Below are 27,404 nucleotides of genomic sequence, written 5' to 3'. Positions count from 1 at the left end.
ATGTAAACCTCTTTCATCTCCTGCCTCCTGAAACTATTCGGTGATGTTAATTGAAAAGGCATTAAACTGTAGTTAATTCATTGCTGTTTGGGTATAGCGGTAACTCACTGGGTAGCATTCTGTCCCCTGGATACAAGCTGACTGGGTTCAAGTCTGGTTCCCAAGCCTTGATCACATTATCTAAGCTGATACTCCGATGCAATACTGAGGCAGGGCTTCCCTGCGAGAGATGTCCTCTTTTGAGTAAGGCATTCGAACCTGCTGGCCCTTCATTTCGATGTGGAAGTCCATCTGGCTAAAGGTTTGAAGAGCAGGACTGTTTTCTTCAATGTCCTGGACCAATTTTCATCCTGCAATTGACATCACAAAAATACATTATCTGTTCATGAACACATCGTTGCTTGTGGAAACTTGCTGTGCGAACTTAATATTTTAAAATATACAATATGGACATTGCTGACCGCTTCACATTGCTAGGCTAGCCATGTTGCTGGGAGTCTGGAGTCACATATAGGCCAGACCAGGTAGATTTCCTTCCCGAATAGACTCTAATGAACCAATTGGTGACAACTTGATGGTCATTGAGACTCACTTTCAACTATTAGCCATTTGAATGTCTTAAATAATTGACTTTGAATTGCAGCAGCTGCCATGATTTGAAACCAAGACCTGGGAATGTTTTGATCTCTAGGCCACTCCACCACCACCTCCCTCATTTACTGCAACAGCAATTCCTTTAACACTGAAAAGCTCACCTTGCCACCTCAAACAGGGGATTATGACTCAACACAGAGTGTCGCCTGGAATCACAGGTGGATCAGACCAACACCGCAAAGTGACATGCTCAACAGTCTTTCATCTCCCCTAGTTATTGTCAGCTCACACTGAACGTGCTTGACCAGATTCATACTGTAACCACTCCTTTACTTTAAGCATCTCTCCTGCAACCTCTCAGTTCCTCGGGTGATGTGCCTGCTAAAGACTTGCTTGGATTGGCCTTTACTCACATGTGAACACAGACAGAGAGAGCTGGGAACCTACTTGACCATGAATGCCAACACTGTAGACTTGACTGTGTCTTGACGAGACTAGACTAGACCACCTATACAAACACAATGGTTACCAGAGCAGGTCAGAGGCGAGGAATGCAACAATGACTAACTCACTAACTGACTCCCCTAAGCCTGACCACTACCTCCAAGACTTAAGTCAGAAATCTGAAGGAATATTCTGAATTTGTTGGATGAAGGCAGACCTAAAAGTATTCCTGATGAAGGACTTTTGTTTGAAATGTCGATTTTCCTGCTCCTCGGATGCTGCCTGACCTGCTGTGCTTTTCCAGCACCACTCTGATCTAAACTCTGGTTTCCAGCAACTGCAGTCCTCACATTTGCCTACAGCTCACTATTGACAGTGGAAATCGCACAATTCAACCTTAGCAGCAATTGTAGCTACACACAAGAACTGCAGCAGTTCCAAAAGGTAGCTCACCAGGACTTCCTCAAAGACAGCTGGGATTGTCAAGAATTGTTGGCTTTGTGATACCCACATCCCAAGCCTGAGTGGAGAAACATAACTTTGAATAGTAATGAACTGGCACATTCGAGATTAGAGTGATGCTGGAAAAGCACAGCAGTTCAGGCAGTATCCAAGGAGCAGGATATTTGACGTTTCGGGCAAAAGCCCTTCCCGAAATGATGATTTTCTTGCTCCTTGGTTGCTGCCTGAACTGCTGTGCTTTTCCAGCACCACTCTAATCTAGACTGGTTTTCAGCATCTGCAGTCCTTGTTTTTACCCATGAACTGGCACATTCTCTATCTATCCTGTACCATGGACAAGAATAACAGCACACCCTTACTGCTGCCACAACGGAGATCAACCACATTAATACAGGATGAGACCCGATCTGGCTTCAAAACAAACATAGGGATCAACGTATTATTTGCAAATGGAGATTGATTTCCTTTGTTCTTATACCCAATGACCTAAAATGCAAAAAAAAATCCAAACATCAGTTAACATTGCAATCTGATAGCCATAATGTAATTGAAATTCTACAAGCTTGACTGATTTGCTGTTTTAATTTGTTAAAGTGCCAAGTGTTGCTATGGCAAAAACCAAAAATATAAACCAATGCAAAAAGTTATTGCCCATCTGCATTCTGTGTGCATGATGTGACTAGATTGTCTCTTTGGAAACAGACAGGGAAGTTCAATGATGGGTTGAGTTTGAGTAGAACAGATCACAGACTTGCCTGGTCTTATTTGCTCTCATTTTTCTTTTGGACACATTCTGATATGTTCCCTGGTGCCACCTACCAAATCTGTGACCTCGACACCTAAAAGGACAAGGGAACACCACCCCCTGCAAGTTCCCCTCCAAGCCACTCACCATCCTGACTTGGAAATGTATTGCCTTTCCTTCACTATCACTGGGTCAAACTCCCTCCCTCATGGCATTGTGGGTCAACTTATAGCAAATGGACTGCAGCAGTTCAAGAAGATAGCTCATGATCACTTGTACCAGTATCTTTTTCACAGGATGTGGGCTAAAGTCAGCACTTATTCCTCACGTTCAATCTCTCCAACTTCTCATTAGCAAAAGCATAATTGCTAATGCTGAACTGATTAAAATGGAGGACAGTCAAGAGGACAATATTGGATCAGTGCATCTCTTGAAGGGTTCCTGTGTTGGAGGAAATTACAGAGATAAAGTGCAGCAAAATCATGATTTGAAAACAAGGATAGGAATTTTAATATCACAGCTTTGTCTGAGCAGGAGCCAGTGTGGGTGACAGAGCACCGAAATGATAGGGGAATAGGATTTGGCGAGTGAGGACAAAGATTGCAGTGATTTTGGTGACCTCAAGTACAACTTGTGGAACATGGAACACTAGCCAGGAGTGCATCAGATAGAGTCAAGGCCGACAAAGGCATGAATCAGATTTTCAACTGCAGATGTGGTGAGACAGAGGTGAAGTCAGGTGATGTTATGCAGGTGGAAATAGGTAGGATTAGTGTTATGTGGTCAGAAGATCATCTTGGAGCCAGGCACAATCCCAGGTTTGTGAAGAGACTGTTTTAGTCTCAAAGAGTCACTCACAAGAGGGCACTGATCAGGAGCTCGGGAATCATGTTTAGAGATCAAACACAATGAAGGAGGCATTTGGTACACTTGCCTTTATTGGTCAGTGCATCGAGTATAGAGGTTGGGAGGTCACGTTTCTGCTCTACAGGACATTAGTTAGTCCACTTTCAGAATACTGCATGCAATTCTGACCTTTCTGCTACAGGAAGGATGTCATGAAACTTCCAAGCATTCAGAAAAAAATTACAAGGATGTTGCCAGATTTGGAGGCTGAATAAGTTGGAGGTATTTTCCCTGGAGGGTCGGACACTGAGGGGTGACCTTATAGAGGTTCATAAAATCAAGAGAGGCATGGATAAGGTGAATAGTCAAGGGGGGGGGAACGCAAAACTAGAGGGCATATGTTTAAAGTCAGAGGAGAAAGACTTAAAAAGGACCTAAGGGGCAACTCTTTCAAGCAGAGGCGGCATGAGCTGCCAGAGGAAGTGATGGAGGCTGATACCAAAACCCATCCAGGTGCATTTTAGATGTTGTAAATGAATAGGAAGGGTTTAGAGGGATATGGGCCAAATGGGACTAAATTATTATAGGATACCTGTTTGGACTAAAGGATCTGTTTCCATGATGTATGTCTTAATGACAATGTTATCAGTCTTCACAAATGTATTTGAAGGAGCTTTCTTGCACTGAATGTCAGATGAACATCCTGTAAGCAACAGTTCAGTCATGAAGGGTGGAGATGTTAAGAGAGTTGGGTCAGTAGAGTCAGCGTTTTCAGATGATGTCACCTAAGGGAAGCATGCACATGAGATACAGGAGGGGCCAAAGATAGATCACTGGCTAACAGCAGAGATGACAATTTGTGTGGGAAGAGAAGCAACAACAAACAACTCACTATGACTAAATACAAGGAAGCCTAGTTTCACCCATTTGGATGATAATGGAGAGGCACTAGAGGAGGATGGTGTGGGTAACCATCAAAGATTAGAGAAGAGAAAATGGAAGGAGGGATGTCATTTCAGATCGATGATGATTCCAATTTGGTGGCAGGGGTTGAATCTGTCACAGATTGTTTAGAGACCAAGCACATTGTACAACACAAATCATAATGTGCCAGGTTCTATAAAATACTGAATCCTGTGACTTGGATTAATAGTTGACTCATCAAAAATTCAACAGTGAAACAGCAGCTACCTGACATATAATCTCCCAATTTTAACTCCAATGGAGTTCTCCTGATTCTAAACTCCATTGGAGATAGATTTTTTTTTGCTAAGCAGAAGTATTAAAGGATCTGCTGTAATGGCAGGCATATTTAGATAGGCCACAGATAAGCCATAATCTCATCCAATTGCTCAAGGAGCTGAATGGTCTATTTCTGTTCTGATGTCCCAGGCCTATTACAATGAAAACCCCTGTGACTACTGCATTGCCACACTTTTGTTGTTGTGCAGATAAATCTGTTGTGATGCTGGGATATCCAACGTACACTACATTGTTGTGAGACTTTCTTTTGGTTTTGGGTTTTTAACCTGTGATCTTTCCCACACAGGTGGTCGAAGGCTAGCTCTGGAACAGTTTAGAGTGGTTACAGAAAGCAGCTGGGGACCAGGAGCTATCAGGTAGCTGGAACCAATCGCAGACAGCTATTAGAAACCCAATGGTGTCTTCTGATTTGAAGTCACTGAACAAGAATCCAATGAAGACCATGCTTCAACAAAGGAATCCAAAATTATGAGGTACGCAATGAGAATTGGAGGTTTTCCTTAACTATGTTAATAGAAAAATCCCAGGAAATGTCATTCCTCAGAGAATAGTAGGAATATTCAAGAGAAAAAAGTGAATACCTGAGAGCTGTGGCATGACTGCACGTGAAATAAAGTAGAATGGGATGTGTTCATCCTTATTCAATGACACAGCATGCAATTCACATTGGAACTAATCTGTGAGAGCACGATAGGTCCTGTCTGAGATAGCAGTTAACCAGGGACTGCAACTAAGATATCAGGGTCAGGAGTACAATGTGACATTTGGAACACACTTAACAGACCAATGGACTCAAAATGGGCCCATGTTCTTGCTCATATGCCTTCTCTAAAATGCTACGCTAACCTCTGCAACTACTCCCCATTAAAAACTCAGCCTCTATGAGATTTCTCTTGGATTTCCTTTCAGATTTATTAGTGGCTATTAGATATTGAGAATCCCTAGTTCCATGCTGTCGTCATTACAATTAAGCAACTAATCATGCAATTATTCTGTCGATACTAGATTAGATTACTTACAGTGTGGAAACAGGCCCTTCGGCCCTACAAGTCCACACTGCCCCGCCAAAGTGCAACCCACCCATACCCCTACATCCACCCCTTACCTAACACTACGGGCAATTTAGCATGGCCAATTCACCTGACCTGCACATCTTTGGATTGTAGGAGGAAACCGGAGCACCCGGAGGAAACCCACGCAGACACGGGGAGAACGTGCAAACTCCACGCAGTCGCCTGAGGCGGGAATTGAACCCGGGTCTCTGGCGCTCTGAGGCAGCAGGTTCAGCTACCTGGTTGATCCTGCCAGTAGCATATGCTTGTCTCAAAGATTAAGCCATGCATGTCTAAGTACTCACGGACGGTACAGTGAAACTGCAAATGGCTCATTAAATCAGTTATGGTTCCTTTGATCGCTCCAACCTTTACTTGGATAACTGTGGTAATTCTAGAGCTAATACATGCAAACGAGCGCTAACCCATGCATGGATGCGTGCATTTATCAGACCAAAACCAATCCGGGCTCGCCCGGCAGCTTTGGTGACTCTAGATAACCTCGGGCAGATCGCACTTCCTCATGATGGTGAATTGTAATTATGAATGGCCTGGACAGAGTGGATATTGGGAAGATACTTCCATTGGCAGAAGAGAGGAGGACCTGAGGGCACTGCCTTAAGAGTATAGGGAAGAAAAGAAGAAATATGCTTCACCAGAGAGCGGTGAAGATGTGGAATTCATTGCCACAGAAGGCTGTGGTGGTTAGGTCATTGAGTATATTTAAAACAGCAATAGATAAGTTCTTCATTGCTGAGGGGATTAAAGGTTACGGGGAGTAAGCAGGAAAATGGGGTTGGAAAACCTATCAGCCATTTTCGAATGGCTGGGCAGACTCGATGGGCCAAAGAGCCCAACTTCTGCTCCTATGTCTAATAGTCTTATGACTCAGAAAATCCATTCAAATGGGAGGGGTGTTGGGCAGCACCAAACACCAGTCCTCACAAAAACAGGCCTGTAATGCAAGTGTCTTTCATGACATCTTAGGGGCTCACCAAGCACCACACTCTACAGCTGATGAAGTGCAGTCACTGGAAAGGGAGCAGCCAATTTGTACAGCAAGGTCCCACAAGCAGCAACAGGATGACAGCCAAAGTGTTTTGCTAAGTGCGGCTGAGACATTGTGGAGATAACATCTGCCATGTTCTTTGAAATGGTGTGATGGTGTGTGTTTGTGAGGATGGTTGAGTGGGTGGGTGGGGGGGGGGGTCTGACGTTCCCCCCAAAAGGCAGTTGGGCTTCTGGTCCCCACCTCTGCCAGTACAGTAAAGGGCAGCCAGTAATGGCTTGGTCTTGGATCAAATTATCACAACTGAGCCCCACCCTGTCTACTGGGACACTCTCCAAATGAGTGGGGTTGGAGGAGTGGAACTACGAGGGGACAGAGAATCGGCAGGTGACCAAGTGATAAAGTCCCACTGAACCTTGCCTGACCTTTGAACGTGAGGCCAGTCACACCTTGTAGATCCTGTCTAAATTGGCATGGATTTCAGACAGACAATCTGATGTCATCCTGGATCCATGTGGTTCAGTTCCCCCCATCAGGGAAAATCACCACTGGTGGATTAATGTAGTCACAAATAAGGGAAAGAAATAATCAGACAATGTCCATTTGAAAATAAGTTTAATAACAACCAATAAATATTGAGCTTGTGCAAAAAATGACCAATTACAGAGCATGATAACATCAGTCACACTTCATTAACAATATCTTCTCTGCACATCAGTTGCAATGAAGATGTATCGACAGCTGCCAGTTTGAGCCCAGCATGCACACACATTACACATGTGCTATTTCTCATACATGAAACTTGCAGCTACAAATACAGCAACGCCCAAGTAAAACCCATTTGAAATATACACTAAACACACACTTGGCAGACGTAATCAGAAACAAAACAAATATTTTTACACTGCTTAATTTTTAATGTGCCTTTTATTAAAGAAAGGATCCAGTTATATTTTTTTGTTCGAGCTTGAACCTGACTTAAAAGCTGACTTCAGTGACCAAATGCTCTTTAATTTTCTTGCCTCTGATGGTGTTAATTCTTCCTGGAATATAGTTCCTTCAGGTAGGAGCTACTTATGGCCCTCTATTAGCCTTGGCCTAAGTGGCCATCTTTTTGTACCAGGCAACATGCATGGCTGGCTATTCCACTGCATGGGCAATCACACTGAATTCCAACTTGGCCCTGATCTGAAATCCAGCCGTGCACCTTGTCCAGCAGTGTTGGAGAGATGGAGGCCCACTGTAGATTTCCCACCCACTGCTGACCAGTGATTCAAACTAGTGCAATGTGCTAGAATCCCAACTGTAGGAAATTGCGGGGGGTTGTGGGGCAGGCTATGGTTGAAGAGAAGGAACACAAACCATAATTTCACCATTGGCTTCACTATGTTACTGCCTTTGACTAAATCTGCAACCAGACCCCAGTGACAGAGTGGTGATGATGTCCCATTGGATACTGCAACATTTGACAATCTCAGAGAGATATCAGTATTTATTAACATGCCAACTCAAAACACCAAACAGACCACAGAGTTGAAGAACTTCGCTTGTAATAATATTTTATTTCCCTTACCCATTTGGATTGTGCAGCTATATCCAGCGATAGCAAGAAAGGCTCAGTTCTAAACATAAATTACAAGGCACCAGATTGAGTTTCTGAAAGAATTCTCTGGGTACTCAGTTTGAATACCACTCAAACATCTTGCACATTCCAGTGCACAGTGTTGACTGACTGCCTCATCAGGTTGATATCTAATGAAGATCAATCATTCTGTGCTTTATGCCAGACTGGTTTTCAGACGCTTGGTCAGTAAACCGATCAAATAAGTAGCGTTTACATTCACGAGGACGTTTGAGCAGGGGTGTGCATGTGCATAACTTCAAAAGCTGTTTGTAATGTTTCTCTTTAATGGGCTGAGACACCAGTCTCAGATATGCAGAGGAGCCTTCATGCCTGGACATCTTATCTGTGCTGAGGGCTACAGACCTGAACAGTGACTTCTTTCAGGGTCACTCTTTCACAGTTGTTTAAAATTTAAAGTATTACCATTCCTTTCTCTTATGAAACACCATTTTAAAAACCTTTTTCCCTGAAAACCAGCTCGTGCTGGTGTAGCACAAAGTTTAAGCTTAAAGGGAGCAAAGTGTTGGTGCAGGAGTGATACATAGGTTAAATGTTGAAAGAAATGGGGGAAGGAAGAGGTGCACATAGGGGAAGAGGGTGGCGGATACAGGGGAAGAGGGTGGCGGATACAGGGGAAGGGGTGGTGGATACAGGCAAGTGGGGTGGCGGATACAGGGTATGGGGGTGGCAGAAACAGGGGAAAGGGGTAGCAGATACAGGGAAAGGGTAGTAGATAAAGGGGAAGGGGTGGTGGATACGGGGGAAGGGGTGGCGGATACAGGCAAATGGGGGTGGCGGATACAAGGTATGGGGGTGGCAGATACAGGGGAAAGGGGTGGTAGATACAAGGGAAAGGGGTGGCAGATACAGAGGAAAGGGGTGGCAGATACAGGGGAAAGGGGTGGTAGATACAGGGGAAAGGGGTGGTAGATACAGGGGAATGGGTGGCAGATACAGGAGAGGTGAACGTTGGTACATGTGTAAGGGGTAGTGGATATGTCAGTGGGATGATAATGTACAGGCGAGGAGTCCATGCACTCAGATGAAGGGGATATAAATGAAAATTCACTTTTATGTCTGTTTTCCAGAATTATTATTGGTTTTATTTTGCCCATTCAGTAATCATTCTCTTTACCCAGACAGGAAGGTTAAAGGTAACTTGTTGTAATTCTTAGCATCTACCAGCGATTCCTGGGAATAGCTCCACAGTTAATGTTCATTCTTGGGCATGTGTCGATACTGGGTTGTGGGGTACCTCAGGAGTGTGTCTATATTTGTTAGTGATCTCCAGGGTTGGGACTCCACATTTATCACTGGGAGCAGATCACAGAATTTGGTGTGTGTGGGTGTCATTGGGAGTGGATCAAGGTATTTGCTGGGGATCACAGAGTGTGGCTGTAATAACTGGGATCCCCCCAAAATGTGAATTTGTATTTACAGGAATGTCAATATTTTAGGAAGCTCCCCCATTGTGTGGCTGCAGAAGGGGAAGATTCATTCAGAAAAGTCTGAAAACCACTTGACATATCCGATGCTCTGACAGCTTCAGTGACTAATAGCATCACCAAAGGTGGTCTCGGGGCAGGCCCTCTGGCCTAAGAGACAACATCCAGCAATTCAGCTCAGAGGTGAAAAGAAATTGGGTTAGAATGAGCGGTTCTAATTTCAAATGGAAGAGGCATCCTTTGACAGCGTAGCACTACTCACCAGAAAACACCCAGGAAAAGCCTTCAGTGTGATTATAGGCAATGACTGACAACACACATCGGACCAGTGATTATCGCACACTCCACATGCTGACAACTGTCGGGTATTTCTTTTGTTGAAGAGCATTCAACTTCTCCAGTCTAATATAAATAAGGATTTCTCCACTTAACAGGGCAGTTACTAGGTACTGGAATAACTCTGAGACAATTAATCTGTGTAGGATTTTGTTCCTTTAAAGGACTCTAAGACTCTAATCTAGTGATTCATCTATCGCTGGTTGTTCCTTTTCACTACATGGTCCCACAGTTTGAATGCAATGTAGAGTTCAAAGGTGAAACAGCAGTATTCCAACACTGAAAATTAAGTCCAACGTAGGAAGCATTCTATGTTTAAAGTTCAGCAATTTAGAGTTACACCATTACTAGTCACCTCTTACTGAATAAAGTCCAAATATATAAATATAACATTGCCTTACATAAATATATATGATTCAGATATAGAGATTGACAACATTCTTAATTGCATTTTGCCGTGCAAATCTTGAAAGAGATAGTATATCTGTAACAATTGGATGAAAGCTAATGATGTAGGGTGAATCTTCCAGCAAAGAGGGAATCTCAATACGAATGCATCAGAAGGGAGAGTACTGCAGGTTGTTTCAGTGGAGCAGCTGTTATTTTAAAGACAGTATCATCTCAGAAATTGCTTATGGAAGGTAGATGCTGGGAAACGGACATTTTCTTCACTCTGACCTCAAGTTAAAACATACTCCATCACCAGCTCGGGCACAGCACAGGTTTCAGCTACAGGCTATTTGTCCTGATAGTTGTCACTCATTCATTTGCCCCAGTTGAATTTTGTCATGTCGGAAGTTGGAAGGGTTGTTAATGGCCCTCATACCTTACTTTTGGACATATCTTAAATACGAATGCCAAGATCTGTAAGAATTGAGATCTATACAGCAATGAACAGGGTCAGGGACTGATTCTTGAGATGAGGCTGCTTCAGGCCCCAAGTTTCTCAGCTATGCAGGGGGTGTGGACAGCAAATGTTCTCCAGTTATGCTCAGTGTGCAAGTATCCCTCACCCAGTTCAATAGCCTACTCCCTGCACAGGATCTCTACTGCACCACTGAGCTTTGTTACCCTAACCAGGCCCTGGCTGAGATTCAGTGCCAAAGTTAGAGGGCAACTTTGAGATGATATTGAAAACCTACACGATGACAGGCCTATAATTCCAGGAGAGAAAGAGACAGAGTTGGTTGGGAGACTGAGGAAAGGAAGAGGCAGATGAAGAAGTAACATTCCAACAGAATACAGGGAAGGACGTGCTGAGGCGCACAAGCAGGAGAAGGCCCTGATCTCCCCAGGGGTTTGGGGCAGGTGGGAGAAAGAGATCAAAAATAAGCCAGTGACTCAATGCTGGAAATTGCACAGAGAGAGAGAACGATCTAGCGAAGACAAGGCCATATTGCTGTCATCCCCTGGACCATGGGCTGGTCAAACACTGTTCCAGCAACCTGACATGGGAACTACAGCTGGGGTACCAAAGGGCATCAGCTGAACCTATAACTTGTGCCGGTGTACAGAGGCTGAAAACTGGAACTAAATAAAAAGACAAGGATTGCTTGAGGTGGGGGTGGGTTATAGATCAAATAAATTTGCCCCTGGAATGCTTTGGTCCGTAGTAAAACAAGCTTGTAAAATAACAGCAGAGAGCTGAAAGGACTGGGAAGGGATTGTATAGGGCTTCCCTCTTGCAGCTGGAAACCTGCACACCTCCTTGAGACCGCTACCCCACTGGAAGCAGACACCTGGCTCAGAGTATCCTGGGGATGATGGTGAAGGGGACAATAGGGCTGCTGGCTTCCAGTTCCAGCGCAGTGAGGAAACATTCAGTTGCAGCATCGTCATCACCTTGAGCCTGCAGCACGTCCCCCAGATTGTTCCATACTTCGTGGGCGGTGGAGTTGACCTGCACAGCATCGCGGAGGATCTTCTCGGCCAGGCTGCAGCGGCCTAGCTGCTGTAAGACCAGCCCCTGCAACAGGATGAGACAGGGAGACATTTAACTGGTAGGTCTCATTTTAAGCAGAGAAAAGTATGGTTTGATTTAATTTTTAGGCAACATTGACTGAATCAGAAGAAAATGTCATCACTCATAGAATCAAAGAGAGAAGTAGAGTCAAATTTCTATAATGCCCTTAACAACTATATCTACCCCAATCCGTGACTCATGAATAGTGGTGATTTTTCATGTTTACTCACTGTTGTAATATCGGAAAATGCTGCAGTCAATCTGTGTATGGCATGCCACCACAACAGATATGAGACAATGACCAGATTATCTGCTGATTGTGGGGCAAATATTAACAAGGCTATGAGAGAAAGCTCGACATCATAGTACTTCTGAGAACCAACTCGGAGGGGAGACAGGCATTAACGTAATATCCTGCCTGAAAAGTGGTACCTCTGAGAGCATAGTGCTCACAGGGGAGAGTGAGCCTGACATGACTGCAGTGTGGTCAGCCCCACACTGAGGCGCAGGTGACACCATTCAGCCCATTGTGCCTGACTGTCTCTTTTAGAGTAGAAGGCACCAATTACAAAGCAGATTTAGGGAGTAACTTTGGAGCCAAGGATGATGAAAGTAAGTCACTTAATGAAAAAACACTCGAGAAACTCAAGGGATCATTTTTCAATTAATCTCCACAACATAGGCCACCAGGTCCCACAGTTCTAGAAGAAATGTCTGTAATGATTGTAAAATACTGGCAATGATTTTCCTTGATTCTGGAATGAGATTTACAAACATAAGCCTTTTATTCAAGAAATGTGAAGGAATGAAAATGGTGAAGTACAAACCAGATAGCCTGTTCTTAGTCAGTTAGAAAGTGATGGAATCTGTTATCAATAAAGTCTTAACAATGTGCTTCAAAAAGCATAACATATTCAAAGTCAATTTGGTTTGGTGACTTGGAAATCCAGTAGATGCCATATTCTTGGATTTTCAAAAAGCATCTGATGAAGTGACACACAAAAGGTTAATATTAAAGACAAGAATACAAAGCAGGGAATGAAGTTTAGAACTGATTAGAGGATTGGTTAATAATGGGAGGGAAAGGGTAGCAATAACTGGGGCATTTTCAAGTTGGCTGTGACTTGTAGAATACTGGAAGGATGAGTGTTAGAGTCTCAGCTAGTTACATTCCAGATTAATGACTTATACACAAAGAGACAGAGTAATATATCTAAGTTAGGTGATGAACCACAGTTAGATAGGAATGTAAGCTGTGAGAAGGACATAGAGTGTCACTAAGAGATAAAGACAGATTACTGAGAGGGCAGCAAGATGGCAGATGGAGTAGAATGTGGATATCCATTAAGTTATTCACTTTGGTCTTAACAGTAAAACACAATAGTATTTGTTAAAAGGTACTGATCCCTGGTGAACTCCTCTAGTTAGGTTATCACCCTGAAAATGATTTCTTTATCCCAACCCTCTGTCTTCTACTAGTTAACCAATTCTCCATTCATGCTAACGTACAGCATTTAAACTATAGGTTTTAATCTTATTAAGTTGCCTTGTGTACGGTACCTTATCAAATGCCTTTTGGAAATCCAATACACTACTTCTACTGGTTCTCCTTTATCTATCATGCTTGTTATTTTCTCAAGTAACTCAAATTTGTTGGGTGTGAAGCCAAAATTGTACTGAATGTCAGAACAGGCTCAATGGGCTGTATAATCTCCTGCTCCTATTTCTGATATTCTTACGTAGCTCATCTGTCTGCCAACTTTCCTTTTCAACAATAAATCCAATTTCCTTTTGAAAATTGCAGAGCCAGTTGCAATGGACATGAACTGTGCTTTGTTTGTGAAGTGAATGTCATTTTTAAACGAAAAACACATTTCCCACTTGATAGTCAGACTTGTATAGGAATGCAGTGGGTTCCTTTTCCCTTTGCAACTAGAAAACGATAACCTCGAATGTGAAGGTCCCAAGGATCATCAACACTCTGACCTCCTGTCCCCTGGGGTAACCTTTAACAACACAAACTCCTCTGGTAGTTAACCGTGTGGCTCACATCTTTTCCTCTTGTGTGATTGCAGTGATTCTTCAGTGATGTGATGAAAGGCATTTTCTTTCCAGATGCAGCCTGGAAAATTGTTAATAAGTGACTAACAGCTTCAAAAACAACTGGTAACACTTACTTAAAAAAATACATTGCGCATAGTGGAAGGTCTGGCAGAACTTAATGTGATTGACCTTATTTGCTTTGGACATGTTGCCAATGTCTGTTGATATGCCGCATGCAATTTACAGCACAGAAAGAGGTCAATGCTTTAACTCCACGAGCACTACCTCACACCCCACATCATCTAAATCCATCACCAAATCCTTCTATGCCATACTCCCTCATGTTTTCATAGCTTCTTGAATGCATTTATGTTATTTACTTCAACTAATTCCAGTGGTAGTAAGTTCCACATTCGAACTACACTCAGGGTGAAAATGTTTCCTTGAACTCCCCGCTGGATTTCTAAGTGTACTTAGATTTATAACCTTTAGCTTGGATTCCCTGATAAGTGAAAACACTATCTTTACATTTCTCCACCCTACTATACTTTTATTGAAAAATAGATTTTTTAAAAATACAAAAAAAGTACACAAAAAAGAATTTATAAAACCTAAATCGCCCTCCTGTACAAATGTATAAATAAATATATGAAAAAACCCCAACTAACTACAGAATAAATAATAACTAACAAACTAATAAACAACAATAACACAGCTCAGCAAAACAAAACACTAACTCTCGAATATCGAGAGCATTAAGTTTCACCTATTCATATGTTCGCAGTCTCCCTTCTCTGGATATTGGACATGTAAAGCACAATCATTACGGTTCTATAAAAGCCCTTACTAGTGTGGCAGACAGATCTGTGTCCAGGAATTCCAAAAAGAGCTGCCATGTCTATTAGAAATTTTCAGTTTTGTAGTGTACAACACTTGTAAGAAAATCCAAGGGGCATATGTTCCATAACAATCTTACAGGGCAAAAGTGAGAACTGCAGACGCTGGAAACCAGAGTTTAAATCAGAGTGGTGCTGGAAAAGCACAGCAGATCAGGCAGCATCCGAGGAGCAGGAAAATCTATGGTGATCTTATGTCAACCCGACAGGACACCCAAACAAGATATGCTTTCGTGCGCAGAAAGTGAGGAGGCTGAAAAGTTTTTGTTATGTGCATCTACATGAAATACACTGGGTAGGCCAAGAGGAGGAGAAATTGGGTCCTTCACCCTTACACCCAAAATCCCCTCCATTGCACCCACCACAGTGCTCCAGTATGTTTGAAGCTTACCACAGGACCAGAGACAATGGGTAAGAATGCCCATACTAACTCTTCACTTGGGGCATGCTGAAGATATCCCTGGTTTAAATTTTGACAAACGATCCGCAGCCAAGTGGACCCTGTGGATAATCTTCAACTGTCAAATATGGGTCCTATTGCAAATTGATATCTTTCTTGAATTCTCCCAAATATCTTCCCATGCCTCTGAGGTGACTTCAACACCTAGCTCTCTCTCCCAAACCCTGCAAAGCTGATCAAAGTCATCTGAGGAGCTACCCCCCAGTTGATGATCTAAAGTGCGAACAGAAAGTGTACTCTTAGCACTGAGCACTCTCCTCTCTATGTTGGAATTGTAGGGATCAGTCAAAAGTGTAGTCTTTTTTTGAATAAAATTCCTAACTTGGAAAAAAAACGCAAGAGGTCCCTGCTAGATAGTTCACATTGCTGTGTTAACTGATCAAAAGTCATCATTGTGTCCCTCCCAAATAAATCACCCATGCAAGACACACCCCTAGCTGCCCAATGTTTGAATCCTGAATCCATCATCCCCATTTGAAAACCCAGCATACCCACTGTAGGTGTAAGAAAAGATGTTTTGCCAATATTGCTCCGTTTTGCCAGAGTGGCGAGGAGAGGTGAAATGAGGGATGCCAGAAAGGTTATGTTTCCCGCATTTGCCGAGAGGTGTGAGGGAGGAGCGAAGGACTTCTGGGAAGTCATATGTTTGTGTGGGTGCATTACCCGAAACACTACTCGGGTAGTGTCTCCCACCCATCCTCCTCCTCTAACCAAAAGAAAAGTTCAGTGCACCAGATTGGTATGGTAACGAGTTTATTTTTCATTCCTTATTTTTTCAACAGTCTCTTTGGGACTGGAGGTCAGGGCAGTTGAATGTTCCTCCTGCAGAACGTGGGAGGTAAGGGTCACACTAGTGTCCCTGCTGACTACATCTGCAGGAAGTGCACCCAACTCCAGCTCCTCGAAAACCGTGTTCGGGAACTGGAGCTAGAGCTGGTTGAACTTCGGATCATTCGGGAAGCAGAGGGGGTTATTGAGAGGAGTTACAGGGAGGTAGTCACTACAGGAGTTACAGGCCTGTTTCCACACTGTAGGGAATCTAATCTAACCTATCTAACTTTTCAACTGTGATGATGTGACCTGATTTCGATTTTGTATCAGTTGCAACAATGCCAAGGTACAAGAAAAAGGCAAATGGGTTACAGTCAGGGGACGGAAAGGGAACCGGTAGGCAGTGCAGGGATCCCCTGTGGCCATTCCCTCAACAATAAGTATACCGTTTTGGATACTGTTGTGGGGGATGACTTACCAGAGTCTGTCCCTGCTGCTCAGAAGGGAAGGAGGAAGAGGAGCAGAGCGGTAGTCTTTGGGGACTCCATAGTTAGGGGGACAGATAGGAGGTTCTGTGAGGACGAGAGAGACTCACAGTTGGTGTGTTGCCTCCCAGGTGCCAGGGTTCATGATGTCTCTGATCATGTTTTTGGGATCCTTAAGGGGGAGCAGCCCAAAGTCGTGGTCCACATAGGCATCAATGACATAGTTAGGAAGAGTGATGGGGATTTAAGGCAGAAATTCAGGGAGCTAGGATGGAAGCTTAGAGCTAGGAAGAACAGAGTTGTTGCCTTTGGATTGTTGCCCGTGCCACGTGCTAGTGAGGCGAGGAATAGGGAGAGAGAGGAGTTGAACACGTGACTACAGGGATGGTGCAGGAGGGAGGGTTTTGGATTCTTGGATAATTGGGACTCTTTCTGGGGTAGGTGGGACCTCTACAAGCACGATGGTCTTTATCTGAACCAGAAGGGTACCAATATCCTGGGGGTTAAATTCGCTAAGGCTATTGGGGTGGGTTTAAACTAATCCAGCAGGGGGATGGGAACCAAAATTGTAGTTCAAGAATAGAAAAGGTTGAGAGTAGGGAGGTCCAAAATCTAGTTTCAGGGACACAAGATGGCACCTGCAAGCAAGAAGTTGGTTTGAAGTGTGTCTACTTCAACGCCAGGAGCATCCGGAATAAGGTGGATAAACTTGCAGCATGGGTTGGTACCTGAGACTTCGATGTTGTGGCCATTTCGGAGACATGGATAGATCTGGGACAGGAATGGTTGTTGCAGGTTCCAGGATTTAGATGTTTCAGTAAGAACAGAGAAGATAGTAAAAGAGGGGGATGTGTGGCATTAAAGTCAATGACAGTATTGCAGTTGCAGAAAGGATGTTAGGGGACTCATCAACTGAGGTAGAAACAGGAAAGGAGAGGTCACCCTGTTGGGGGTTTTCTATAGGCCTCCGAATAGTTCCAGAGATGTAGAGGAAAGGATAGCAAAGATGATTCTCGATAGGAGTGAGAGAGACAGGGTAGTTGTCATGGGGGACTTCAACTTTCCAAATATTGACTGGGAACACGATAGTATGAGTACTATAGATGGGTCAGTTTTTGTCCAGAGTGTGCAGGAGGGCTTCCTGACACAGTATGTAGACAGGCCAACAAGGGGCGAGGCCACATTAGATTTGGTACTGGGTAATGAGCCCAGTCAGGTGTTAGACTTAGAAGTAGGTGAACACTTTGGTGATAGCGATCACAATTCTGTTATATTCACTTTAGTGATAGAAAGAGATAGGTGTATACCACTGGGCAAGAGTTACAGCTGGGGGAAAGGCAATTACGATGCGATTAGGCAAGATTTAGGAAGCATAGGATGGGGAAGGAAACTGCAGGGGATGGGCACATTAGAAATGTGGAGCTTAATCAAGGAAAAGCTCCTGAGTGTCCTAGATAAGTATGTACCTGTCAGGCAGGGAGGAAGCTGTAGAGCGCGGGAGCCGTAGTTTACAAAGGAAGTGGAGTCTCTACTATCAACTAAGCTCACTTTTATCTTGCGTGAGTGATCAGGTTTGTGGGGGACCCTCTTTCAACATGGTTGGATATCGAATCCTCTCAGGCAGGATGCCCCCTTACTCGCTTGCTGTTTTTGGACAAAGTGAGGACAGTTCAGGAATATTGTCATAACCCAATAGTTATCAATACAGTTAACACATGGAGGGCCGTTCGGCAGAGGGAAGGCATAGAACATAGAACATTACAGCGCAGTACAGGCTCTTTGGCCCTCAATGTTGCGTCGACCTGTCATACCAATCTGAAGCCCATCTAACCTACACTATTCCATGTACGTCCATATGTTTGTCCAATGACGACTTAATTGCACTTAAATTTGGCAAATCTACTACCATTGCAGGCAAAGCATTCCATACCCTTACTATTCTCTGAGTAAAGAAACTACCTCTGACATCTGTCCTATATCTATCACCCCTCAATTTAAAGCTATGCCCCCTTGTGATTGCCATCACCATACTTGGGAAAAGGCTCTCCCTGTCCACCCTATCTAACCCTCTGATTATCTTATATGTCTCTATTAAGTCACCTCTCAACCTTCTTCTCCAACGAAAACAGCCTCAAGTCCCTCAGCCTTTCCTCGTAAGACCTCCCCTCCATACCAGGCAACACCCTAGTAAATCTCCTCTGCACTCTCCCCCCACTCCACTCCACCCAGTCTGTGAGGCAATTGCAGTTTAGCTAATTTAATAAGGGGCTGCTTACAATGCCAAATAAAAGAGCTGAACCAGCCGTTCAGTCTCCTGATGTTTGCCTATCAAAAATCGGGGGAGCTCTGTATAGGGTAAAACAAAATGGGGGAGAATATTCATAATAATAAGAGCTGTCCGACCTAACCATGAGATCAGAAATGCCTCCCATCTTTGAAGGTCTTGTTTGATTTTAGCTAATTTTGTTCAATTATTTGACATGAACAACCGATCAAGAACTGGAGTGATAAATATGCCCAAACACACAAAACCCCACCGTGACCACTTAAATGGGAATCAAGATTCGCTCTCAAGACCTAGCACCTTCATAAGACCACCCATAGGCATAGCCTCTGATTTTGCAAAACTCATCCTATACCCTGAAAAGGTGCCAAACGCGCTGATGCATTGTATCAGGCAAGGCACCAAAACTGCTGGGTTTGACAAAAAAATGAGGACATTGTCTGCAGACAACGAAATCTTATGTAAATTTGACCCCACTTCTGGAGCTGATAAACCGGGATCCCAACGAATGGCCTCCACCAACGGTTCAATCCCAATGTAAAAAACAATGGTGAAAAGGGACAGCCCTGTCAGCTGCCCCGGGAAATGTTAAAATTGCTCGATCGTACCCCATTGGTGATGACCGCAGTGAGAGGGTCACTGTAGAGAACTTTTACCCATCTTATAAAGGCTTCGCCCAAGCCAAACCACTCTAGAGTATAAAAACGGTGCAGCCACTCAATTCGGTCAAATACCTTCTCTGCACCTACAGAAATCACCAATCCCTGTATTGACTGTTGTTGACACGCTTGAATTACATTAAGCTGTCTCCTAACATTATTGGAGGATCTGCGGCCCTCTATGAAGCCCATCTGGTCCTCTTTAACAACAGAAGGTAACACAGTTTCCAGCCTTAATGCAAGAGTCTTAGAGAGAATTTTAAAATCAACATTTAAGTGTGAAATGGGCCTGTAAGAAGCACAGTCCTCCAGGACCTTCCCTTTTTTAAGAATAAGTGAAATATTGGCCTCTCCTAGAGATGGCAGGAGATGATCAAGGCTGTATGACTCATTGAACATGTTGAGCATCGGGCCTGACAATATGCTCATAAATTTCTCTGGGAAGTCCATCAGGACTGAGCGCCTTTCCACTCTGAAGCTGCTTCACAGCCTCCTGCACCTCTTGTTCTGATAAGGGGGCATTGAGAAAAGACTCTTGTTTGGGGGTCACACCCGGGAGCTCCAGATTCTTGAAAAAGGATTCCATCTTGGCCCACCCCTCCTCATAACTCTCAGACTAGCATAATTCAGAGTAAAATCTCTGGAATGCCACATTAATCTTTTTGGAATCACATGTTAGGTTCCCAGACCCTTCCCTAATTGACACGATGGCTTGAGGTGCACTCCTTTTCCTGGTGAGATACGCTCGGTACTTACCCAGTTTGTCACCATGCTCATATAACCTTTGTTCTGTGAAAGTAAGCTCCTTCTTTGCTGTCTGCGTGAGCATGGAGTTCTATGCAGACCACAGCGCCGTAATCCTCTTCAGCTTGGCCGAGGGCCAGTCAAAGTAAGTCTTCTCGGCTGCCTTCAACCGTGCTTCAAGGAGACGGTGCTGTTTGCCCTTCTGCTGGTTCCTACTGCCAGAGTAGGAGATAACTAACCTCTGGTGTAGGCTTTGGCAGTTTACCAAAGGACGGACGGGCTACTAACCGAGCCTGAATTAATGTCTAGGGATGCCCTAAGTTCCTCAGAGAAATATTCCATAAACGTATTATCCTTTAAGGATAAAGGGATCCATTTGCCAGTGCCTCGGGCCCACTCTAGCCCCTTAATCTTAACCAACAGGTACATGGGAGTGTGATCGGAGATGACGCTCGTACAAGATGCTACCAAGTCCAGGGTTGCCATGGTGGGGTCAGAAAAAAAAAAATCAATCCTGGTGTGATATCTGTGTGGATTGGAAAAAAAATGTAAAATCCCTGCCTGTAGGGGGGAGACACCTCCAGACATCTACCAACCCTAACTCCACACACAGATCCACTAATTGTTCAGTTTGCACAGAGGGTACCGGGGTTGGGGGGGAGGGGAAGAGTGTGTGTGGGTCTTTGGGCAACTGTCTACTATGGGATCCACAAGACAATTAAGATCTCCGCCAAAATGATATGCCAGGACTCAAGATTAATCAATTTAAAGAAGGTATCTACCAGAAATTTGAGGGGATGGGCCGGAGGACAGTAAACACTTAAGACACCATATTCTCTCCCATTTATCAGGGCTTTGAGAAGTACACACCTCCCATGTGTGTCTTTAATACACTCTAGTAACTCAAATGGGAGATTGTTCTTAACCAATATAGCCACTCCCCTACTTCTGGTATTAAAAGATGAAAAGTAAATCCATTCAAAGTCATTCTGCTGTAATTTCAAATGCTCCCTATCATTCAAGTGTAATTAAGCAATATGGAGCTTTTCCATTCTAAGGCTCGAGAGTACCTTTTTCCTCTTAATTGGTGAGTGCCTTCCCTTGATGTTCCGGGTACACCATTTAATCAAGTCATTAGCCACAGCCTTCTGCAGTAACATTTAGAGTCCAGAGAGGAGGAACTCAAATTACAAATTGCCAAGCCTTAGTGTTGCAAGATCCAATGACCATCAAAACTACATAAACTAACACCACTACAGTTAACAAACCTACAAAGCTATCAAAGATTATATACAACAAAAACCAAACAAATCAACATATAACGCGTCAATGGCACTGAATAGGAGCATCTACACATCCCAAAACCTAACTTCCCATCCCGCTGCCAATACTGCAGCTAGGGCATTTAAATACCCAAACTGGGCATAAACTGCCCATAAGTAGGCACCTCGCCATCCCAACCATTTTCACTCCTCCTAGCTAGAGCTGCACCACAAGCACAAGCAGCAAAGAAAGAAAATATACCATGGAACAACAATGTGAACAAAGACATTTTGAAAAAAAAGGTAAGTACCTTTGGTATAACTTAACTTTAGAAATGAAAGTATACATCTCAACAGCCCCGAGCATAGTTTAGACCAGATTACTACCAATACAAATAGGAAAAGAGAACTCCGACCAGACCTTTTTTTTTAAAAATAAAAAAACCCAAACAACATTACTTGTACATACTAAATTGTTCAGATTAAGTTAATTTGCCCACAAAGTCTCTTGCCTTTTCCAACGTGTAAAAGAGATGTACAGATCCATCTAAGGTGATCCACAGCATTGCTAGATACCTCAGAGAGTACTGGATCCTGAACTTCTTCAATCTTTTCTTGATGCCATCATAGGATTTTCTTTACCGGATCACCGCAGCCCGAAGGACGACTGAAGATGTTACCTAGTATGGTGATGAAACGTTTGGAAATGAACCTTCTAGCTCAGCAAGTAAGCGTACATCCAGAACCTCAACCTGAGCTACAACTCTTCTCAAAACTCACCAAAAAGTCTTAGAAGAACATGATCTTAGAGCCCTTTCAAACTAGGGCCTTCAAATCCTTCCTCTGGATTCTGGAAGGTTCCGCAATCCTCTCCTTATCTCTACAGTGATGAAACTGCTCCAAGACAGGACAAGGACACTGGTCCAGACCTGACTTCTGTGCTGTGACCCGGTGAGCCCGTTAAATCTTCAAGCTTCTCATTCCAGCCTCCAAGTTAAGGAATTTCAGCAACCAGTCCACAATAAGTTCCACCGGCCGCTCAACTTCCTTACCCCTCTGGCAGACCAATGATCCGAATATTTTTTCTCCAGCCCCTGTTCTCAAGGTCATCAACCTGGTCAAGCAAATTATGGACCTGTGTCGCCAGGGCCTGGATCCAATCCTTGGAGGAATTGATATCAGCTTCCACCACTGTGACTTCCACCAACAATGGTTCTACCTCATCCATCCGTTTCTTGAGATCTCCCAGCTGCTGTTTGTGCTTCTGCAGCATGATAGAGATTGGGGCTAGCTTCTCTTCTATCTGCTTACCCAATATTTTGTGAGATTTCACGAGCTCCTTCACCAGGGCCTGGTTGGAAATCGAGTCCCGAGGATCCTGCAGGCTAGGCAGCGGGCCCGGCCTTAGACATACCTCCGCCCTTATTCGACATCCCTGGATGGCAAAAACGGAGGTAAGTTGCTCTCTGACAGTTTCCTGGGACTCCACGACCTTTCCAGAGTCCCAGGATATTGTGATGGTCCGGGTCAGGCAGGCCAAGACTTGGTCCCGCATGCGAAGCAGTGTGGAGCTCTGCAACGCGATCTTTCTAGATTGCCGCCATCTTGGATCCCCATAGCTTCTCTTTTTGAGAATAAAATCCAGTGCATTACTACACTTGATTGTGTCACCAAATAAATTGCATTAACAACGATAGGTAGGTTCAATATTGTATCCCATTGCACATGGTGCATTGCTCTTTCTTCCATCTCAAATAATTCTGGCAAAATTAGAAATAGCTGGAGAAACTCAGGAGTCCTGGCAGTATCTGTAGAGAGAAGGCAGAATCATTCTGGTAAACCTCTATCCCATTTAATACCAACACCGCCACTTCCTTCCACTCTGCCACTGTCACCCTCTTCTCAGCCCCCTTGTATAATCACCATTCTAAATATCTGCTGCTGTATCCTCTCTCAATTTGCCTCTCCAATTCACGTGGCCACCTCCCAGACAACCACATTTACTCTGGGACATGGAATCCTGTTGTTGCTGCTGTCTGCAATACAAATTTAAGGTCAGAAATTCCCACTCTCAGCGCTGAAGTAAATTTTATCACTGCTGATTTTCAGGTAGGGAAACAGCAGTAATGCTAGGAATATTGCTTCTCGTGGTCAAATAGTAAGTGAAAAACAAAATGAAGCATCTTAAAAGTCAAAAATAGCTACTTGCAAATTGTACTGAGGGGGCAAAGCCCCACATTATGTGATTGGAACTATCAGTCCAACCTGAATCAAGGTGGTCAACAGGGAGAAGGTTGGATACCCACTGGATACAAAACTCAAAATAGCAGTAACTTCCATTTACATAGTGTCTTTAATGGAAAGAGACTGTTCTAAGGTGTTTCATTCCAGTGTGAGACAAACAGACAAATAGACAAAGCTGACCTTTGAGAGCATAGAGGAGAAACTTGACTGAAAACTTGGATCAAGAGGAGAGTTTTAACAGGAGTCAGGTAGAGGGAGAAGAAAGGTGGATAGTGGGGCCTTTTTGGGAGAAGACATAGTCAATGGTACCAAGGAATGAGAATGGTCAAGAAAATTGGAGTGAGAAGAGGCCAGGAGTTCAGACATAAGCAGGAGCTAAGGTCATGAAGTGACTTAAAAGGTGAAGATGAGAATTTAAAATTCAAAATGTTGATGGGCCAAAAATGAAAATATCCAAAATATTCAACATTTGAAGAAAATTATGGTTAAAGCTGTAGATAATAGCTTAATTAACCAAAGAAATATCACCCACAACAATTTAGGCAATACTATAGATACACAAACTATAATGCTTGGTGTACATTGTATCTTGGTAGTCCAACATATTTTATTTTATCTCCCTATCTCAAGGTAAACATTTTATTTACAATTCCACCTTGCACATGCTCCTCATTTCATTCTAACTGATAGAGTGCACACAAAGAGTTATGTGAGAGAGTTGCCAAGCCAGGATCTTTTATAACCCACCCACGCCAAATAAACACCTCTCCCTAAACCATTTCAGAGAGATCTGCAGTCATGTTGCTAGGATGCAATCCGTTGCATGGCAATAGCTTAAATCACCATCCAATTGTTTAAATCACCATTCGATTGCAGCAGTTTAAAGGGACGGTTCCATGTGTGATGGGGTGTCTTCAGGAAAAACAGGAAAAAGCTCAGGCATGTGGCCAGTGGGAGGGTCAGAGTGACCTGTTCCATGCTTTACCCACTCAACTCTGCAGCATTTGCAGTCCTCACTATCTCCAAAAGTAGGAGGGCGATTATCAGAGCTGTGGTTTTTTTGGGGAGGAGGGGGGAAGAGAACCAGATTTCAGTTAGTCAGATTTGCTAGTGTCTGAAATATTGAATAGAAAATGGGAGCAGAAGTAGGCCATTCGGACCTTCCAGGCGACTCTGCCATTCAATATGATCATGTCTGAAAATACATTCCTGTGGATGTGACTGCCATCTAGGTGTTTAAAATCAGCAATTTGAGGGATGTCAGGAAACTGACACTATTTGCTGAAGCTAAGGTTGCCAACTCATGTTGAATACATTACTGAGGGCTACATCGCAAGAGATTCTAGCCTCCAGCCACCCTTGCTCCTGACTCTGCCAGCTTGAAATGCTAGCCTGACCTTGTCCCACCTTCTGGGGATCAATCTTAGAGCAAACTGATTCTTCACTGGCTGAGCACATACTCAATCCAACAGGATTACCTCATATCTTCAAAATTTAATCACTGATGAACAGAAGCATTTAAAGAAAACGAGAAAAAAACATTTTTCTATTCCAATATCAATTTTCTCCTGGGTGGCTCACTCAGCGTTCCAAAGATTCAGCCTTTCGTTCTTGGAGATTCCAGGGTGACACTAACGGGTTGGTAACCACCAGTGAAACCCTCTACATTCCTAATGACTAAATAGGGGAGAATTATATGCAGCACTTATTGAAAAGCGTTCCCTCTCCCCTAACTCTATTTAAAAAAAAAACACCTAGGTAGTGATGTTTATAGACTTACCCACCACAGAATGTGGTCATTCCACCCTCGTATCTGTGCTAGTTTATTGAAGGAGCGACCTAATTAGTTTCACTCTCCTGCGGATGATTTCCTTTTTAAGTAAAGATTCAATTCCATTTTGAAATTATTGAATCTGCTTCAGCTGCTGTTTCGGGCAATGCATTCTAGATTATCACTCCACTGAGTTAAAAATAATTCTCATCTCTCCACTTGTTCTTTTGACAATTAGCTTAAATCTGTGTCCTCTGGTTACTGATTTTCGTGTCAGTGCAAACAGCTTCTCCTTATCTAGTCATACAAACTCATTCAAGATTTTCAACAGCTCTATTAAATTTCCCTTTCTACATTACTGCACTAAATAGAACAATTCTAGCTTCTTTCTAGTCTCTCCAGATAATGGAAGTTCCGTACCCCAAGTCACACTCTGCTCTGTAGTCTCTCCATGGTATGACCAATGAAACAGTCAACACACATTGTTCCAAAATAAAAACATACTGCAAATAGTGAGGAGGTCAGGTAACATTTGAAGATAAAAAACTCCAAGGTGGGGAGTTTAGTGGGGATGGGGCAAGTAGAGGGATTTTTTTAAAGCACTCTCTGATAGTCGATAGAAAACCTATACTGTGTGCCACCTCCCACCCATTTCCAGGTCAGGTTGCTCCCAATCAGCTCTACCTCTCTTCCTGTTCAGTAGTCTTACTGACAATTCTGCAGCTGAGGAGATTTAAAATGGTGGGTCTGTGGAAATAAAATACCGGAACATTTTTGTTCTTAAGAAAACCTACTAACTGTATGTTACTGGTTCCCAAAATTAACAGCAGCTTAACCTATTCATTTGATGTTACCCCTGATTGACCGCTTTGGTGGATATTGTGACCTATCTGTCTGCTGTATCTTTTAACATCTTCTTTGACTGGGAAGTCAGTAATGATGGGGGTTAATTTAAAGAAATGCAGAGATAGTGAGTCGAAAAGGGCAACAGGAATAATTGTCCATTGTTCTGAAACCTAGAACACTAAAAGTGATTATATAGACATTGGCACATTGCAGTTTGTTGATTCTTTCAGTAAGTAAACTGGTTATTGCATTTCTTACAATAGTGACATTCCAATGAACTCAACCTGACCTGGGAATTGGGTCAGGAAGGTGGGGGTTGGATGTGGGAGAAGAGGATGACACAGCACAGTTTTTGTATTGACAGATGGTGTCCTCTGCTCACCTCCTCCGCCTGTCCCCTCTCGCTCACATCACCTTGCAATCACTAAGTAACAAATATAGATAGGCCATCTCATTAACTCAATGTCCAGGCAGGTTGCGGGAGAGGAGGAGGGAGCAGTTCAAAGAACATTTAGTCCCATGATGTCTAAACACACGGCAGCCACACAATCAGCACGACCTAACTGATGAGAGAGGTTTTTGTTTCATGTGAGAAGGTACCTGGAAAGTGAGGTGATGCAAAAATCTGCAATTAAACTGCACTTGCTGTGCTGATGGAATGTTGGCCTTTATCTCAAGGGAACATGATTACAAAGGGGAGGAAGTGATGCTTCACTAATACAGAACCTTGGTCAGACCCCATCTGGAGTACTGTGTTCAATTTTCAGCACTGCACCTCAGGAAGGATATATTGATGATGGTGTGGGAACGAGTGCAGATTTATCAGAATAATAGACTGCGTTTTCTCGATATAGTGGCTGAGGGGGCAATCTGGTGAAGTGTTAATGAGTATTAATAGGGCAGATACAGAGAAGAAAATTTCGCCAAGGAGGGGTGTTGGGCAACGACAAGTGAATTGACATTTAAAATTAGAGCCAGGTCACTCAAAGGTGAAATCAGAAAATAGCTTTCTGCACACAAAAGATAGAAATCTGAAATTCTCTTTATCAAAATGCTGTAGATGCAGGATTAATTGAAAAATTTCAAATAGGCAACAATAATTCTTGTTTACAGGTTATGGACATTTAAACAAGAGTAGGCCCTCCGTCCCTTGAAC

At 43.4% G+C, this 27,404-nt stretch overlaps 1 protein-coding gene across 1 annotated transcript in view; it reads right to left on the bottom strand.

Moving 5' to 3' along the window:
* Positions 1–7,013: 7,013 nt before the first annotated feature.
* ttc7b (tetratricopeptide repeat domain 7B) overlaps positions 7,014–27,404 on the bottom strand; it is a 350,185-nt gene continuing 329,794 nt past the window's right edge. The window contains exon 18 of the mRNA XM_072568076.1: positions 7,014–11,786. Coding sequence (XP_072424177.1) covers positions 11,565–11,786 — 222 coding nt within the window. The 3' untranslated portion in view covers positions 7,014–11,564. The remainder of the gene's footprint in view (positions 11,787–27,404) is intronic.

The sequence above is a fragment of the Chiloscyllium punctatum genome, chromosome 4 (assembly GCF_047496795.1).
Source record: "Chiloscyllium punctatum isolate Juve2018m chromosome 4, sChiPun1.3, whole genome shotgun sequence".
NCBI classification, from domain to species: domain Eukaryota; kingdom Metazoa; phylum Chordata; class Chondrichthyes; order Orectolobiformes; family Hemiscylliidae; genus Chiloscyllium; species Chiloscyllium punctatum.
This window is presented reverse-complemented; position numbering and strand designations above follow the sequence as displayed.